Source organism: Vidua chalybeata, chromosome 3 (genome assembly GCF_026979565.1).
Source record: "Vidua chalybeata isolate OUT-0048 chromosome 3, bVidCha1 merged haplotype, whole genome shotgun sequence".
Classification (NCBI taxonomy): domain Eukaryota; kingdom Metazoa; phylum Chordata; class Aves; order Passeriformes; family Viduidae; genus Vidua; species Vidua chalybeata.
Window position 1 is genome coordinate 94,552,215 of NC_071532.1, and position 20,497 is coordinate 94,572,711.

Consider the following 20,497-nt stretch of genomic DNA (forward strand, 5'->3'; position numbering starts at 1 on the left):
CAGATCCCTCCCTACATGTGACAGTAAAATTATGTTTTCTCTCCTTACACAGGAGTCTTGAATTACTCTTCTGAGATATGGGACAAATCCATACCATTTCTTCTCCACATTTTTTGAGATGCTTCTTCTGACTTGTTTACAGAGTCCCTCACCCTCACAGTATTGGGGAACCATAACCTATCCTCCAAATAGTCTGTTTAATGGCTTCATTATCATTATAGTCAGAATTTCTTAAAGGAAGGAGTACTGAGGTTAAGTATTTTTGTCTGCATTTGTGAAACAGTGTCATTAGATGTAAAAGTTGTAGTATGTTAAAGCTGAGAATAAGGATAACTGCATGTGCAATTACAGGGAGAAGTATACTCTGTAAGAGAGCTCTGTATGGCTGATTTCAACAAGTTATAATTGATTTCTGTCTGCTTTTAGTTTTATTAATGGTTCTTTGTGTGTTTGCAGTGCTAATGGAATAATTCTCTGTGTTCCACAGATACGTTATCGCTCTCACTATCTACTGCCTTATCCATTTGTCCCATGTTGGTCCATCAAAAAGTGTGTATTTGTGTACTTACTCAAGGCTCCTTAAGCCTGGAATTGTCTTTTCATCATGAAAGACATGGGCCATTTCATGGGACATTTCTTCTTAGAGTCCAGTCATCTTTCAGATTAAGTGCTATAAAAATTATTTACAAATTTTGTTGTAAATGTCACTCATTCATTGTCAAGGCCCCGATGTGATAAACTTCTTCAGGCCTTCATAGTTTTTTTTCACCCATCCTATGGCAGTAGCAAGTTGTTTCGTCCAGGTGTCCTTGTTAAGCCAGTCAGGTTTTCTCCTGGATTCAGAGGTTCATTCATATGCAAGAAGTCACATAATTTTGAATATTACCATGAAATAGATCTAAAGGAGATTTTATTTTCTGGGATTTTGCCCTGTGAGAGGATTACCGGTACCATTTGGGCAGATGTTTGTTCAGTTTTCTCTCAGAATCCCTTAGCAATGGATGTCCATAATTTATCCAAGCAATCTGTTCAAGGACTTCCGTTTCCTCATAACCAGAATATATTCAAAGGAGGAGATTTATGAATTATTTTTTTCCTGATTGCTCTATTTGCAATAGATTTTGAAGTACTTAAAACTGTTCCTGTGTTCTTGTATATGCTGTCTTGAAATGAAATAACCTGAATTTATCTTGAATTACTTACACATCCTATTTTACAGATCTCTGACCACTTTTAATTTTTTTGGTTTCTCTCATGACCCTTTTCAGCTCATTACCTCTTTGATGTAGTGTAGCCATGAAACAACACTGACATAGTACTGTATAAAAGGAAACAATATACTAAAATGTATTAAATGCAACACTGGTGAGGGATTACTTCATTAGCATGAAATTTTGTTCCCTCACATTCAGCAGTGTTTAAGGAATCTTCTCTAGTACCCAACTAAAGCACTTTACTTTTATTTGTACTGTCTTGTAAGATTGAGAAAAAACAAATCAGTAGGAAAGAAGGTGAAGAAAGCATGTGTTTGCCTTTATTGCAACAACAAAATATTGATGCCTATATTTTTCTGCCAATCCTCAGTGCTACATACCTCTTTCCATTCTTTAAGACATGATGAAGAAGAGCTTTTGTTCTGCCATACAGATGACTGTTCTTCCTATAGTGTAACACCTTGCACTTTTTTTCCCTTTATATTTTATCCCATTTTAAATCTTTTTATGTTAATCAAGGATATTTTAAATTTTAATTTCTCTGAGAAAGTATCTTTCTCTTTTGATCATGATAGGAAATGTGCTGTAGAAAACATAAAACCAGTTGTGAGAGAGAAAGTAGATTTGAGCCTGCTGTAATTTAGTGCTCAGGGCACTATGTGGGACTGCCTGAAGTTCTATTTCTCCCTAATCTTAAATTATGTAGGATAAAAATCGGTGACTCCAGTTCTTATGTGTCTTCAGCAAGTTTTCCCACTATAAGTATATCACAGAGTTAATCTAATTTAAAAAATTGAAATTGGATTAGAGAATTTCATCACTAGACCTATGAGGTATAAATGTTGCTGATAACATATTAGTTTGAAAATATGATGTGGCATTTCCTTGGGTAAAAAAATATATAGTGCTTAAATAATTTTATTTACAAATAAAGAAAGGTCATTTATGAATGAATTTTAGCAGATAAAATTGAACTGCAGTGCTGTTGAAGCTGTGGATGTATTTATTAAGTACTAAGATCAGCAAATGGTCTTTTCTGTTGGAGAACAAATGTAACTCGATGCAGAGGATTTTTTTTGCAAGCTATTTCAAAATAAAACAGCACTGAAGACAAGTATTTTATGTCAGTAAGACTGAAGTTTGTTGTAGAGATGTAGAGTATAAAAATGTGGTGAACCCCGACTCAGGGAAGAAATGATGATGTCTGGCTCTAGATCAGAAGGCTGAAGGATCTGCTTTATTAAAACTATACTATATTACATTAATATGCTATTTAGAGAGATACTCAACTATTCTACATACATACTTCTTAACTTACCTAGCTAACTAACTACCAAAACCCGTGATTCTCTGCTGAGCATCCAAGACACAGCTGGATCCGATTGGTCATTGAACCCAAACAACCTTCACCAGAATCCAATCAAGCAATCACTTCAGGTAAACAATCTCCATTCCACATTCCACATGAGAAAAACAAAGGAGCAGAGCTAAAGATTGTTTTCTCTTCTTCTCTCTGTGCTTCTCCTGAGAGACAGAATTATGTCTCTCTATCCAGAGAATGTGAAAGTCACATCGATGCCTACCTTGAAACATAATTTGCAACCGTGAGCTTTAAACTGCAAATATGGCACACTGAAAGCATCCTGTTACTTTGAGTAGGGTCCCAAAACATTATGCTGAACAGGGAGTACTTTAAGGCAAGTACACTGCCTAGAGTCCTGCTTAAGTAGTCAACAATAAAACTGATAAAAAGATTCATCTGCCATTCTAGCTTCCTCTAGAGAGGAATGTTTTCTGTGGTATTGACAGTCTTTGAGCTGGTTTGAGAAAGTAGGTTTCAGTGTTTTTTCTTTTTTTCCTAAAACAGAGCAGTGTCTATGCTTTCTTAAAAATCACAGCTGCTGTGATGCTTGTACTACTGATATTTCTCTTCCTCCCAACACATAGTGATCATGCACATGAACACCCACACACTCCTCTTCCTGAAGCCAGTGTCTCGAAAATCAACATGTAATTTCATCTTCTGCCCAAGTTAATTTAAATTTGTATTCCCCTACCTCTCAATGTAAACACTGAAATCCTATTGAGAGGCAACTCCCTATGAACTTTCTGCATGCTTTTTATTATAAAGCATATGATCTCTAACAATATTATATCATTTTAGAGAGATATTTTGACTTTTTCAGTCCTCAGTTTTTTATATCAGTTACCTAGAATGGCCACTATATAGAGGGTTTTAAAATGAGAAATTGAGATGAATATAGCTAGTTAAAATGTGAGATATACATATACATGCAAAGATTAAGTTCTCTTGTAAGTTTCTTATGTGAAGAAACCCTTTGTCTGGACTGGGATTTGCCTGCTAGAGTTATGTATGCCATCTCTTTAACACAAAGAAAGAACAAGGGAATGTGCTGAACTTTGATGCAAAGCTATTTATAATGGTTAGAAAAAAGCCGACTTGAAAGGCTGAGAGAAATCCAGATTAATCTTATTGATTCTGAAAGCAAATAAGGTATTGCTGCATGTCATCTTGGATCACATCAGCAGTTAGATGAAGTGTAGTGTAGGTATTGGATTTTAATAGTAATAGATGAGCTGCATTGGGACTTCAGTTGAAATAGTGTGATGGCAAATGCTAAGCTATTTAACAGGTCACTCTGCATATTTCATTTGTTACCTGATCATATGTTACAAATGAAAGTTCAAAGCTTTTTTCATTGGGATTCTTCTAAACATATGTAACAATTTCTAGCAAGAGAATTGTTCTGGGCATAAGCTGTATAAAGAGTGCTCCAGAGCTCTATTCTTCCAGTGTTTCTGTAAAGCATGCTCTGGTACACAGCAAAAGTGAGAGTGGTCACCAGTCCAGGTGGGACAGTGATGCTCAACATCTGAACAGCTGCAAAAATCAGGGACAGTGGGTTTTCAAGTCTGTAGTTCTGCTATTTGGAAATACTTTCTGCTGGCAGCATGGCTTTTCGGCAGATGGTACTGGCATAGTTTTCATCTGTTGTCATTCACAAAAATGTATTGGTAAGATATTCACACATGCTAAAAATGTGAAAAGACTCAAAGTCTTGGAAAAAATAAAGAAATGTTGGACGCTGAACAAGTGAGAATGATTAAGGCTTTATACCATGACTGAACTTTCTTTCCCTTAGACATAGCCAGCGAACACTGAATAGATTTGTCTTTCCACAATTAGACACTTATATTTGAGTTGTTATTTATATTTACCTTATAACTCAGAGAGCTATGATTCACTTGTTCCCTTCTAGATAGATGTACAAAAGAGATCAGATAGAATCATGCTTCAGAGGTGTCTGTTGGTCACCGCTGCCTGGACAGATTCTAAACAGCTGTCTTAGATGTGGATTTCTCCTACAAAAACAGGCTGAGAGAATTGGGGTTTTTCAGTCTGGGAAAGAGAAGGCTCCAGAAAGGCCTTAGAGCAGCCTGCCAGTATCTAAAGACACCTTCAAGAAAGCTGGAGAGGAACTCTTTACAAGGGTATGTAGTAATGGGACAGGGCAGAATAGCTTTAAACTGAAAGAATTTAAGTTACATATTAGAAATAAATTCTTCACATGATGGTAGTGAGGCACTTGAACAGATTGCTCAGAGAAGCTGTAGATGTCCCATTCCTGGAAGTGCTCAAGGCCAGGTTGGACAGGGCTTTGAGCAACCTGCTTTAGTGGAAGATGTTCTTCCAAGTTGTTGAAAGTAGATGATTTTTAAAGACACTCCCAGCCTAAGCTGTTCTGTGATTTCTGCTCTGTAAACCTTTTGTAACATCCATTACAGGCTGAAGATACCTACATGTGGATGTCTGCTGACATGACCAATGTTTGTATCTTATTATAAACATGGAAATCTGCTCTTGCCTCCAGCTAGGAAAGGACCTGGATATCCTAAAAAGCCTGTGTCAGCTTTACATGCTCAGAGGTCTTAGGATATGTCAGTGTCTTAAACGGCAGAAGTGACCTACATGGGGACAATTGCTTTGAGCCCAGGGATAGCCCAACCACATGAACAATTCACCTGAGCAACTGCTGTTGCTCAGAATAAATTTAATTGTTGTCTAGGCTGCATTTTCCGTTGCAGCATAGAGCTACACAAAATTTAAGTCCCTTAAGCTTAAGCTGATCCTGTTTTTGAAGACTGAAAGGTTTGATTGACAATCACCACAGATCTTTCTCCCTAATTTTATAGAAATGGAAATATTATTAAGATAATTTTTCATGTTTAATTTTATTTTAAATTCCCTCAAGTTTTCATTCAGTACGCAGGACATGTTTCTTCTTTAATTCCATTACTCTGTTTTCTATACAGTCTACCATTAAAAAAAACATAGATGAACAACTTGATTTTAAATCTTCTTTTAAAAACAAATACTGCAGCTAAAACTTAAATCATATTTTATTTTTCTTCACTTACATAAAGTGCAGTGCTGTGATGATGTTGTAATATACATGAGAAATTAATAAACAAATAGTACTTTTCAACATGATCACTCATTTCAGAGCAGGTGTTTTTATCTTCTGTGCAGTGACTGTAAATATCTGAAATTTCATTTGTTTGCATATTTTAACAAATAGCTGTAAGCAGTCCTAAAACCACGGTTTATGTTTGGAAAAGGAAATATCTGACTGAGTGTCAGATATTCAAGGGAGTATTAAGGGAAATTCAAGGTAATAATCCAGAAATTAAAATACAGTTTATTTTCTACTACTGATGAAGAAAACATTGTTTATACCAAATAGTTGACTGTCCTATGGAGTTTAGTAGTTATTAGTCCAGTGATGATGTAACTTAAGAAATGTATATTCATCTTATCCTAAACAAAATAAATTCTGTAACAACTGGGTTTAATTATGTTTTGCAACATGAAAACATAGTTTTCTACTGTAACAGAACTCTGTATCTTAATGGCAACTTTGATGAAGGGTACAGTTCTTTTTCTGACAGAGTGGAATGAACATCTTTAAGACAGGAACAATATTTCACTTCCCCACTTCTTGCCAAAATGTGTTATGTGTTCTCATAGCTTTATACATACCTATCTGTTTCTAATACATTTTCATAAGTCTTTGTATAAATAAAGTCAAACAGGACATCATTAATTGGCAACACTTATTTGTGTAACAATACAATGGAGAAAATTTTGTAATTTTTTTTACTATTTGCATATTAATGTCTACTTCAAAGACCACTTATCCTGTATTTTCCAGTACAAAAGAGGTTTTTGTGTCTAATCCATTTGAAGACTGAAAAGCAGACCAGTTTTCTGCTTTCTGTACATAATGCTTTTTTGTATGCTTTTATTTATTGAATGGGATAGAGCTTGCTATTCACCATTATGAAATGTTCATATTCTTAAATTTTTGTGTATGCCTTTCTTTTTTGCAGACTAAAACTGGTATTGCATTGTTGTATGATGAAGTATCTGAAAATGCTTATGACATCCGACTGAAGCTTACAAAAGAGGTATTAACAATTCAAAAACAAGATGTCGTCTGTGTTAGTGGAAGTGATCACAGTGCAAATGTAAGTGCTTCTATATCCCTGTGCTTTTGGCTGCGCACTTTAATGTCTTCTACAGAGGACACCTTATTGTATTGTAGTGCAAGAGATTTTATTGGGTAATGGAAATTCAGGTAATTATCAGTTGTTGGGTCTCCTGTGCTTACCTACATTCATAAGTACAAAAACCGCATTTTTGACCAGTGCTTACATAATTTATTATGATATTTATAATCTTAATAGAAGCAAAAAATGTCCATAAATACCAAAATTAAAGCATTCTTCCACCAAATATTTCTGGGCCATTAAATTAAGAGAGAAAAGAAAAAAAGTGTTTCCCAGTGAAAGCATTTGAAGAGTAAACTGATGCACCAAAGTTTTCTTCATTTGTGTATCAGACAGGATGTCTGTTCAAGGGCATTGAGCTGACTGAGAGAATACTTGATGGGCAGTTATTTCACTGTAATTCTCTTTCAGGCACAGATGGAGCTTAATCAGTGCCAGCATGTATGTGGTGCTTTTTTTAACCAAAGTTCAGTTATGCTGCATTTTCAAAGCCTGTAGTGCCTCTAAGCTATAGAGGAATCTTCTGACATTACATATGGTAATGTCACTAGATAAACTGGTAACGTTTTGCATAAGCAGTACAGCAAAGGTGTCTAAGTTATCAACATCCCTAAGTAATGCATTTAATTTCCTCATATAAACAGTGTTCTTGAATTTGGAATACATATACTTAATTTAACTGAATAAAATCAATTTCATTAACTTTGCTGGTGTTTCCTAGAGTGCACAATTCATGGCAGCCTCCTCAGAGTGGGCCAACGGAGACTGTTTCTGTCTGCTTGTTATATTGCATCATGTAAACTTAAAATCTGGGACTTGGGGACATCAAGTGGGTTTGTGGTACTCTGCTAAGAATTAGAAGCAAAAAAGTTTATAATGGGTATAATGGGTATTTGTGTATGTATATGAGAATATGTTAGAGAGTTTGCCTCTATAGTATGTAAATATTTAATTCCTGCTGCAGTAAATAATTAAATAATTTGTTTAATATCATAGATAAAATAATTTGAAATAGCTTTTAGCAATTTGAAACACTATGTACTTGTCCATGGAATTCTGTGGAACATGACTTGCTCTTTAAAATGTTTGAAAAGGTTGATCGGTGACAGGCATGTCCACTTCTGGTTGGTTTGCTGAGATAAGTAGAAGCCTCATTCATCAGCTTTGCATATACATTCTGCTTCACTGAGAAGCATGAAAAAACACATTTTTTTTTTTTTTACCAGGCATTGCTGGTAATGCTGATGAGTTGTATGCAAACTAGTTGCAACTGTCATAGTAAAATATAATGAGACTTCAGTATATAGTGTCTGTGCATGTAATTATACATGATTGCTATGGACTTGATGGTGTTTAAATGCCTTGTGTATGAATCACATAGAAGAAGAATCAAAATTCTATCCTACATAGTCCTAGGTTACTTCCCAAATGAATTAGCACAAGCTAAGTGCATCTGAAAAAATACTGCGAGAAAATACTGTATCAAATCTGTGTATGTATTGATCAACACCCAAAATACAGCAGGACGCCCCCACCCAACATTCTCAATCTCCAGTCTAAAGTAGTACAAAAAGCTGCCCTGAGCAACCCAAGTCTGCCTCTTCCTTTTAGTATCAAGATTTGGGTTGATTTTGATGCCTTTTACTCCTACATTTTATGGGTACCCTAAATAGTATTTCCTGATAGAAGACAGGGCAAGGAGACAAGCTTTGATAATATTTAAGCAAATGAATTTTGAAATAAATTCTGGAAAGTAATAGACCTTGAAGAGGAAGCATAGCTGGGATATGCAGCCACTGCATATAAACTGAATCCAAGTTTCTTGGTTGTAGTTCACCAGTAGTGATCACAGTAATGGTTACAGCCTAGAAAGAAGTGATTCCCAGGACTGTGGCAAAGACAGTTTTTCTTTGTTGTAGATGTAGTGTTAATGTGTAAAAGTAAGTGAATTTCAAGTATAATCTAGATGGTAATTTAGGTTAGAGTTGCAAAGTATTACGTGGCTCTAGGTATGACACCCATTCAGAAGGGATTTCTCCTACCTCATGCAATTGAGAAATAAGAGTGGGCAGTCCTGCTGAGCTGCCCTTTCCTGGACAACATTGTTAGTATTTTCCTTATTTTCCCTAAGTTTTCTCACTGAAGACTCTGAAAACTAAAATTTAAGGGTCTGATCTATTTTTTTGTGTCCCTTACAAGATCTCCACAAGGTCCCTTTCTGTAAGTGTTACCTGCAGTCCTCACAGGATTCTGTTGTCAAACTCCAATCAGAAAAATGGATTAGACTGTCTTCATGGCCATATTTACTTTTTCTGCATTATACTTTAAACCAAACAAAAACTTCTGGACAACTAGCATTTAATATGAATGCAAATTGAGTGTAACATGGAGATAAATGCTGTTATTTTTTACCATATATAAATTTCTAGTACATAGGAGCTCAAAAACAAATTTGAAATCAGGCTGAAATAGCTGGTAATTCTCTAGCACTGAGTTAGGTAAGTTTTACAATCACTGTTACATGACAGAAATTCCAGAGATAAATGCTTTGTATTTCAAATGGTTAAAGAGAATAGTTTTCATCCCTGTTCTGTATGATTCAAAATATTAATAGAAAATTGTAACCTGAAAGTCAATGCTATAGCAGTCACACACGATCACATTGTCTTACTGATTTATCCTCCTTTCTCTGTACGTTTTCATTCTCAGGTACTCCTAGTTAATCTTTATTTTACACATGGCCATTCATCAAATTAGTTAATTTGAAACAAAAATAGAAATAACTTTTGCTTTCTTTTTGTACTCACTGCAAATGCATGGGAGGAGAAAACAACTGGGTGTAGAATGACTTTTCCTCTTAGGTAGGATATTTGAATGGAAAATTATTGAAAAGGAAAGTTCTATTTCTACTTGTGGTAATACTTTTTCTTCAGCCACTTACATGGGACAGCATTTGTGGGATGCATTTGCTTCCAGCCTCCCTTTTACTGACAGGTTAATCCTGAGGAACCCTGAGGACAGGATTTGCAGCTGTGCATATTTAGCTCTACTAGACCAGTGTAGTTCTGAATGCTACACTGAGGACTGGCAAAGAGATCAGTGATCACTAAAGCTACAGTGATGAGTTGGACTTGCCTCTAATGCTTTTTCTTTGTACACCTGTAACAAAAATTGGTTTTTGTTGTTTTGTTTTTGGATTTTATTGTGTAATCCTCCCTTAGCTTGGCTAGGTTTGTAAATAAAATGAGTGACTTCATTTTCATCTAATAAACTCCACAGAAATTTGCCAAAAAATCCACTTTCCCCTTAAAAAACACCAAAATAACCCACAAAAAAACCCACACCCCACACAAACAACCAAAATCCCAAAACTTTTACCTACAGTAATAAGATAACATTTACAGTAAGATAATAATGTAAACTGATAAAAATGTTATTATATTTAATCTGCAGATGTCCCAAGACTATTTTAGAGCATGAAAAGATCTGCTTTGACTTTATAGAAAACTGAACATCAACTGACATGCCTCAGTTAATTTTTACTGCATTCTTCCTGTCCTTTTAGGAGAAGGTGAGAACCTGTGCAGTGCAAGAAGTTAAGATTTAAACTCTCTCATTCAAAATAATGTTTTGATTTTTTCCTGCTGTTCCTTATTACATCTTGCCTTCACTTCATGGTGAGGCATGATGTGTTATCATGGAGGACTAATTTGTGTCTTTCCCTCACTTTCTTGAAGTTTTCTTGACTTACATTTACATTGTCTCAATAATTTTTTCCACTTAATGAGTTACACTGTCTTTTTAAACAATGCAGCTATTTCTAAGAATATAGAAGGCTATTAAAAATGATCCAGACTTAGAACTAAACAAAACAAAAAATGAACAAAAAAAAAAAAACAAAAACATGAACAAAAAGCTTTTCCTGGAAACCAGACATTATAACCAACAGTATAGCAAATCCTACTAGTAATAAAGTTTTTAAATTCAGACCCCACCCTCAGTGTAGTTTTATAGAAAAGCTGCTTCATTGTTTTTCAAAGCATTTTTTGGGTGTTTACCTGGTTAATTATAAGATGCTTATGGTTACAGTTCCCTGAGACGACAGTATTAAGGACTTGTGGAAATTCAGACGTGGCATGTTCAGTCAGACTGTGGCTAACTGTGTGACATTTCCATTTTCCTCATACTGCACTCACTTTTTTATATACTCAGGACATACATAAGTAGTAACAGCAGTGAGTAAGGAAGCAGCAATCAAAACTCAGTGCTTTTTGGTTTATAGTCAAGTATTCTTTGATCTTGACGGCCATATACTGGAATCTCTGTTCCAGTCCTAGGTGTTGGCATTGTAGTTCATCAGGTGTGCTTGTATGATCTATTATCTATCTTTACATATTAGCAAAAGGCTGTGTGGTTCTAGTCTTGTCCTGTAGGTGCCTATATTGTTAGATTTAGTGGTTAACCATAATCCAGCACCATCTCTTGTTAGCGTGCTGCACATACCTGCTCTCCTCAGTATGGTGTTTTGAATTCCATCTGGAAATAATTTTGGCAAGAGCAGGCCCTATTGTACATTTAAATCCATATTTCTACAAGAAAAGTCACTGTTACAAATGGATGTGGGGGTTTAGAAAAGTCCTTGCCTTTTGCCCAGGACTCTAGCAGCAATCAGTAGCTTTATTGAGGCAGCCAACACTTCAATACCTACTCTCATTTGCAAGTCCTTTAAAAATGGCAGATTTGGTCTATTTTAGAATGAATTATTCACTTAATAGACAAAAAAACTAACAGATATAAGACTTAAACTAATACTGCACAGGAATAAAGATAAAAGAGAAACTACTAGTAGATGTATACAGTGCAAGATTAAAGGTACCAATTAATATTACAGCTAGCGAAGAAATAATATAACTTAGGATTCAGTGTATGTTACCATGCAATTGTTGGTGGGGCACATATCAAGATCCTTTCCCTCAATCTCCTGTGGGAGGTAACCATGGGTTTGCCTCCAAACTCCATGAAGGAGTCTCAAACACTTCAGGGTGTGTGTGTAGAAAGCTTCTGTGATAACTTGTGTGTCTTTTATAGTTTGTAAAACAGTGTCTCTTAGTCAAGAATATTTCTTTTATCTCTTCTCATATCTGCTCTCCAGACTAAGATGTTGATTCTTAGCTGAGGTCTGAGCCCTTTTGGCACCAGAGATGTCCCCTTGCTGGGCCTTTTAGCACCTGGATTATCTCTTCTGTCTGTGGTAGAGAGGAGGGGGGCTAGGCATCTGACACAGCCTGCAGGTGCATGACAACCTGCAGCCACTGGGTAGGTGGAATCTTGCTGCCAATAAGTGAGAAGTGAGGGTTGTATGAGCAGAAGTGGAAATATCTATTTGACAAAATGCCAAATACATGTTGAACAATTTGCTGAGGAAGCTCAAGGTTTGGAGACGTGGAGGCTGTGAGCTGAGAAAGCTCTCATCATGGGAACTCTCCATCTTGAGGAGAAAGTTTCCTGAAGAATTTCAACATCTCCTTGCTCACCACATCCTCTTTTTTTCTTTTGGGATATGTAACAACCAGCAGGATGTCTGCCCATAATGATACATTTTACTGGGTCTCACATTCTTACGAGATCTGTTTATTCAGTCATTTCCTATCTCGTAAATTCATCATGGTACCTGCCAAGATTTGCTAAGAAAAGGAACATATGGCTGATACGTTAAGTTGTAAGAAGAAAGCTAACTCTATCCCAAGTGAAACTAGGACAGACTATCTTCTTACCCCTTCAGGTATCAGACTGTTTCTTTCTGCATCCATGCAAGACAGGTTGCAGGCTTCTCTTTTAAGTCTTATTATTGCACTTTCTTGTTTTCCTTTTTCCTTTCTCCTGTATGTTTCCCAAGGGCCTGGGTGGCAAACTCTGCATTTTTTTTTCCTATTGCAAACCTGCCATGTAGTGTCTGTAGTTAATTTCACATCTTACTTTCAACAAGTAAGGAGAACTTCTGAGACTACTTCTTCCAATAAATACCAGATACAAATTTAGAAGTAGGAATAAATTTATTTTTAAAAAATCTTGTAAACAATGCAGCAATTATTTCTTTGTTTTCTTTGTTCACTTTTTCCTATCTACTTGTTTATCCACTTTTCATGCTTAAGGACTAGTCTGCTATCTGTTAAGGTAATAGTCTTGTTGTGGTTTGAGTGTGGGGTCTAGATAGGCTCAGGTACCAAGGCACATTTAGTTATGGCTATTTATCAAATACGTGTAAGTCGTATATGTTCCTTTTCTGGGTTAAGTAAAGGCGACCTGTGCTCTTGAGTCAAGACCAGTGATTTTTGTCTTCATTGGTAATTTTGATGATGTGTCATGATACTGAGCCTGTTGGTGGCCCTACATTCCATGGGATTTGTTGGTGTGGCCATTGTTCCGAACAGTACTGTCGATAATAATTGGTTGACCCATTTTTGCCAATATCTGTCTGAAGTAGTGTAAGGCATATAGCACCTCTCAATAACTGCAGAGCTTAGTCCAACTACTCTTAACCCATGGGCACAGACTCAGGCTAACAAGTGGAGTTGGTACCAGGCATTTAACCTTGTAATGCTATTGGTCAGTGAAGCCAAAAGATGGAGAGGAAGTGACACCATCACCCTGAGGCAGTGGTCAGCTTAGTTACCCTCAGGGCTATTATTGGGAACACGAGGAAGTGTGACCTTGGCAGCTCTGCCCAGCTCATAACTATGTCCTACCCTAAGACAGCTACTCCCACCAAATTTAATGCTGTCAGCATCCAGGTCCTGCAGCAGGAAAGATGCCCACACAGGACACAAATCAGCACAGGGATTCCCCACTTGACCTCCTTGCTATGGGGACAGGGCAGTCCAGGAGAGCACTGGTAGGGTCATCACAGTAGTCTTACTGATAAGTAGAAGGGAAAAGAACAAACTTAAAGTGTTGGTGATCTGTCTCTTCAACCTGTCCTAGTCATTGTGAATGGGTTTGTTTCTTAGAACAGTTTCTAGAAAACCTGAAGAACATGGACTGAGTCAAGTGCTCCAGCCTTTTCTGCTGTGTACTTCAGTTTGATGATTGGAAGTAATATATGTATTCATTAATATTTTCATGCAGACTGGAACATAAAAGTAAAATATTGTACATACACAATCTTTTTTCAAAAATGCCTCTTTATGTCAATGATTTTGGAGTGTTTTAAGTAGAATCTTCTTCTGAACTCCCCATAGTACATTATTCATTTAGATAGATAGGTAGATAGATAGCTAGATAGATATAATACTTTTTTTCTAATGAGAGGTCTTTTACCACAAGTGCCAGTCCTGGGTGTTAACAACCTGGTAATAATGACATAATAGGTAGGCATTGGCCTACCTATAGGTGGATATAAAATCTTCCTAAAACACAGCAACAGAAATAAGCACTGCAATTGCCCTCTCATGTTGCCCATTAAGCTTCAGTCATACCACTTCATATGAGCAAATAACAAGACATGAAAGACCTTCCCAGAGATAAAATTTGTATCATTTTTTTTTAAGAGAATCTAGGTGTAGAGCTATCTCATACATAAAAGATGCATATTTGACCATATAGTTCTTCCCATTATATTTGAAAGTGTCATTCAGTGTGCAGCTAATAAAAGTATAGCAATTTTTTCAGTATTACTCTGTATTATTCATTTTAGCTGTTATAAGCAGCACTGCACCTGTTACCAAGTAGGCTCTTATTTATACAATTATTGAAATAGTGCTCTTTTGAATGGTGTCTACATCTTATATGGATAAAATTTTCTACTATATATGTTTTTCAATATATTCCCTTTCTGACATCATTCTTGGAGCTCCTGAAATTTTCTGCCTCACCAGTTGACAGCTTGCAACAATAAAATGTCTCAAAAATATAGGAATATTTCATATTGGTATCCTGCCAATTACAGTTGTATTTCTTACATTCTGTATATTCAAATGCATCCTGAAGTTTTATGTGGAGTACTGCTTTGTCCTGTAGTCTCCTAGAAACAGGGAAAAAAACAGGCTGTTGTGCCATGGGGGGTACATAATTGCTTCTGCTTGGTAGCACACCTGTAATGAGTGATTGTTACAGAGTGCACATTGGGTGCTCTGAACCCATAAGAATAAAGAGTTTCAAGAAACTGTAGTTACTATTGAACAAAACAAAATGCTAGTTAAAAAGCAAAAAAGGTTAATTTAAAAAATGTTAATTTCAGCTTTGCCATTCAGATTTATAATTAGTAAGACTGTCTAAAGAGTTTTCCTTGCCTATAATGAAATAAAATTACACAGTCAACTGTAGCACTGTATTTTATTTTTTTTTAACACTGATACAAATGTCTGTCTCACTTCACTCTAAACCATAAATAAATTCATCTGGAAAGAAAAATTATATTTAGCCTGCAGGCAACCAAAAAGTGAAATAAGTTGTTTCTTTGTTTGACTGAGCCATACACATTGGGTTTTCAGCTCCATATGTGCATGACATTAATGTCACAAAATGATAGGTTTGTTTATTTCCCCACAAACATTGCAGTTCAGTTTTGGCAAGATGTTTTGGAGTAGAGTTTTCTTTCACAGTTACTTGCAAAGCTTCTGTGGCTTTCAATCCAAATTTCATAGTCATGAAATTTTGTCCTTACATAACAAATTCAGGACTGATTCAGACCTAAAGTCTACTGAGCTGACTGTCCTTTTTCTGACAGCAGCTATTAATGTTTCCTCAGAAAAGCCAAACAGGGCAAGAAAGTTATGTTTTTCTAGTCATAGCAAATTATATATGATCATAGATTGAAATAAATTGGTGTCAATTATCCTGATCATGATACTTAATGATACTCAGCTTTTAGCATTTTACTTTGCAATTTGAACATCTTGAAAAGAAGAAAGTTTTTGCATTTTTTAAACGTAGCCTTTACTAAGCTTCTATGTAGGAATCATTAAGTTTGAGTTTAATATATTCTTTTAATAGGAATATTTGAATACCTGTAATAAGCAATACTATGAACTATTAAAATAGAAATATCAAGATTATACCAATGTTATGCAAATAGATTGCTTCATAGGGCTCTCTATCAATCACATAAAAATGCATGTTACCTCTATTTGAAAGTATAAGATGCCAATAAGTAGTACCCTACTTGTCTTTTTTATAAAACGGCTAAAGCTATTCACGTGCTTTCTATTTGTTGTATGATCATGCTAAAACAAACTAAAATATGGAAATATTTATTCCATCGTCTCCTTGTGATGGGATGTATTAGGATAATATATTTTCAAGGTGTAAGTATAGGTGAAATAAAACAAGAATTAAGTAAGCAGACAGACATTAGTTCCTGGAAAGCATCTCTTGGGAGTGAGTCACTGAATTTAAAGTTAGGGGTGTATTCTGATTCAGATCAGATCTGAACTTTGTCAGTGAGTGATCAAAACTTTTGATGCAGTTCCAAATGAAGTAAAAACCTATGAAAAAATTTTCATTAGCATGGATTTCAAAGAAACTGAATTATATCAGCTGAAATTGAATCATGTCAAGTGCCATGTTCATAATGCGGCGGTTTTCAATTTTTAGCATAGACTAGTGTAGTGCAGTATTCATTGGAACAGAAGCAATTTTGAAAATGTATGAAACAATTCCTATTTTTTTTACCATATGGATTATTTTTACCCACCTAAAATGAAACTGAAATTCCAGATATATTTTGTTTCACTTTCCCCTGAGTCAATATGAACCTATGTCTAGCATGATAAGTGTTAGAAAAAAAAAGAGCAATATATATTAAAATAACTTGTTATCATAAGATTATGGTCTTGGCTACTGAAATAAAAGTTTATATTTATCTGAATTGGTGAAACTGTAAAACACCCAGACAGAAAATATATATATAGGAGTAATCTTATATACAATTTATATATGTACAGAAAAAGAAAAAATACTTTATCTTATATGTTCAGGAATTACTGTAAAGATGGCATTCTATCCATTACTGTTCAGCATGTTCCAAAAAATGTTCCCTTCAACTGTATAATTATTGTCAACAAATGAAGTGCTATTATTATGTTGTCAGGCACCATGAGTTACATATTATTGAAATGTCAAATTCAGCATACTGTTAAACATATGATAGGTTTCTCTAGAAAAATATTGATAAGGGTTTATCTTCCTTATGCACTTAAATCTGAAATGAAAAAAATAAACATTTGAAGTAGACTATCACTAAAAGTTTTTCAGCATATGCTACAAAAAATATAGAGAGATCTGAAGATAGAAAACTAGAAAGACTAGACTAGAAAACAGTGGTATTTTTGGTTGAAAAATTAGAACAAGTATGCATACACAATAGCTATGAAAATGCACATATCTGAGCTATTAGTGTAGTTTTCCCTTGTCAAATAAAAAAGTATGTACAAATTTCTGTTCAGGAAGAATATCACTTCAGACATAGAAAAGCATACTAAAGTCTGAATACACAACTCACAAATTCTGCTCTCTGTGATAAGGAATTAAGTGCCCATAAATCAACACTGAATGATACTTAGGAATTGATCACTCAGATTCTAGAGTACTTTTAAGATTTTTTTTTTTAAGTAATTGAGAGCCTAGGAACAACTTTTATGCTCATTCACATATTGTATTTTCACCTAAATTTATTTTTTCTACAATTTTTTAAAGCACAGAACTGTTACACTTCGTAGACAACCAGTTGGTGGCTTGGGCTTAAGCATAAAGGTATGGGTAACGTCTCTTTTCTTCTTTTAAATTTCAGTATGTCCACTTCAGTCTTGGGATCTCATGGTTAATATGTCTCTCTTACAGGGTGGTGCTGAGCACAAAGTGCCTGTCGTCATATCAAAAATATTTAAAAACCAAGCAGGTAACTTATGCTATTTACTTATATTGTACTGTAGTTATTAATAGTTTCAGGAATCTGTTTTTACTTCAGTAAGACAGTTATGTTATAAACAAAATATTTAAAATGACTTGCAAAAACATAAGTATGACAGACGAAATCTATTGATGTACTTAACTTTTATAATGCAGAGGATAGAAAAAGTGCAAACCAATTTTTCTTTCCCCCACATAGTAATTCATTGCCATATGGTTTGACTAACTGTGCCTAGATGCCCACAGAGAGTGATTTTTAATGTTTGTTATGGTGAAGATAACACAAGATCTAAATCAGTGTAGTCTATCCCAGTTAAGTATTACATGGACATTTATCTAGCCAAAAGGAACCTTTGGGAGACCTTTTCAGACCTGAAACTGAACTTGGCAAGTTGGAGAACTGGTCTGGAAAACAAAGGGACTCTTTAGTGAGGAAAAGTTGCTTGTGAGTGGACAGTGCCTTGCAACATGAATTAAGGGTCTTAGATGATCAAAAGCAAAGTCATGTTCTTTTCTCTGATGGATGTGGGCATAGGGATAAGCTTGTTCTTTTGTTTTCTTTTGTTTCCTTTACATATTTTAAGATTTGTTGTCTTCCGAAACTTCTATGTGCTTCCTCTCTTCCCTAGTACAAATCTACCCATTTCATGAAACCTTTCCTTCAAAAAAAAGACAAAGACTGTGATCCTCAGTGCATGTCCTGCTCCTTAAAGGTCTCAAAGCCACTGAAATGATCTTTTTAACTCATCAAGGTCTTTCCTGCTTTGCTGTAATGGAGATTAAGCACATTTGCTTGACACCATGTTTAGACTCACTCTTTACTAGGTCACTGTGCTGATTTTTCTCCTCTGCATTTTCTTCAGGGGGTCCTTTTTTACTTGAAATGAATACCTGATTTCATTGGATACATAATGAATATTGAATGGATTGTCTATGCCTGTATCCTATTGGAAAAACTGCTTCAAGTTTCCCGTGTACAGTACTTACATTTCTTTTTATAATATTGTTTCTGCAGTGAGGAAGAGAAGATGTTTTTATATCAACTGTATTACTGTATATGGAACAGTGATATGCTCCTTAAATACACAGTATAATAACAATACCAAGAAAATGTGCATGAAAATAATAACAGTAAATTAATATAAGCATTCAGATTTAAGGGAAGTGTATCAGGAAATTAATCACCAACAAGGAAAGCTATGTCCTGCTCTCTTAGGGCATAGTACTCTCATTGAAGGTTAGTAGTGAGTTTGTATATAGAATACTTACATTCAAAGTTTTGTACGTCGTGAGTAGTTTATCTGTATCTATTTGTAGAGAAACAAATGCAACAACAATTTTATGGAGTCAGCTTTTTACTTCAAGTTTGAAAATCTCTCCTCAGAATGTACTTGTTTTAAGATTTTATAATCTTTTGTCTGAGGAAACTCCAAAATCAGTAGTGATTATAACCAGAGGAAGTGCTGTATCACAGCAAGCCCATATGAAGTGTGCCTGACTGGATCAGTGAATGGAATGAAGACATTGACACACCTAGCAAGGTGTCAGTGTCAGTCCTTGCCACTAATTGGCGGTGGATGGGAACTGACTGTCAGCATCAGTTTATCATCCTACTGTAAAACTTTCAGACCTTCTCTCTGTGAGTTCTCACTCACAACATTGTTGCTCCTCGCAACACTGACTCCTTTTCTCTTTCTTCCGCACAGTTGGCTGACTCCTTCCTGTCCCTTGCAGCACACAGTAACCTCTTACTGTCCCCTGCATGACCACCTGACCCTTGCTCCCCACAGCAGCACAGCCAACTGACTCCAACCCTCTTCTCAAGCAGCTAACCCACTCTTTTCTAACACCCATCCTTATTGGACTGTCCGTATTGGACACAGCTCTGACCTATTAAAGGCAAGGCTGTTCCTACTCTTTGGTAATTAGTACAGCTGCAAGTCCTCAGGGGCGAGATTGCCTTCAGCACTATCTCTATTCTCTCACAATCCATCCTCCCACAGCAAGGTATGAAGGAAGTAGTCAGGCAGGTTGCAGTTAGCTCCTGCATCCCTTCTAGCCTGTCTGTGATTCAGGTAATGCTGCAGGTGTTAAAGATCAGAGATCTGAGATAGAAATACTTTTTGTGGCACATGGCTTACATGTTACTGAATTTCTGTGCAAGAGAAAATAGAGTGGAGTTTTTGTTTGCTTGTTTCTTCCAGAAAATGAATATTTCTAAAAAGCATCAAAAGATTTTCAGAATAATTTTGGAAGTACTCAACCTTCTTATACTGCAAAACTTTTTTATATATATTATCTCACAAATCTCAGAGAGATGCTGTTAATCAGTACGGGAGGAAGATAATAACAAAGGCTACTCTTTGTAATCAGTGTTACTTTTCTAGTATTATATATAACTGGAAATTAAGTAAGAGAGCATGTCTAAATTTATCTCACAGATGACATTGAGTCAGTATTTCTGGTTTTAGATTCTAGTGTTTTAATGTAAGAGAAAACAATCTGGCCATATTATTTAAGGGAAAATAAGAAGTGTTCTATAAGTATGTACATTCTCTCTCCATTTACATAATATATATATTGATGCACAGACATGCATACAAAAATGCAGATGTATTTACATAGAAAAGAATATCTGTAAAAAGTTTAATATAATGAGAGGGAGTGTTATACATGACAGAGAGATGAGACAAGTGCAGATTTATCTAAAACAAAGTTTGGACTGAAAATCTGTATATTCGTAATATAGATAAATCACTAATGGACTTTCATTACACAAGGTACTA

At 35.5% G+C, this 20,497-nt stretch overlaps 1 protein-coding gene across 1 annotated transcript in view; it reads left to right on the top strand.

The window, feature by feature from the left end:
• SNTG2 (syntrophin gamma 2) overlaps window positions 1-20,497 on the top strand; it is a 207,030-nt gene that overhangs the window by 82,223 nt on the left and 104,310 nt on the right. The window contains exons 2-4 of the mRNA XM_053937530.1: window positions 6,627-6,764; window positions 17,499-17,555; window positions 17,643-17,700. Coding sequence (XP_053793505.1) covers window positions 6,627-6,764; window positions 17,499-17,555; window positions 17,643-17,700 — 253 coding nt within the window. The remainder of the gene's footprint in view (window positions 1-6,626; window positions 6,765-17,498; window positions 17,556-17,642; window positions 17,701-20,497) is intronic.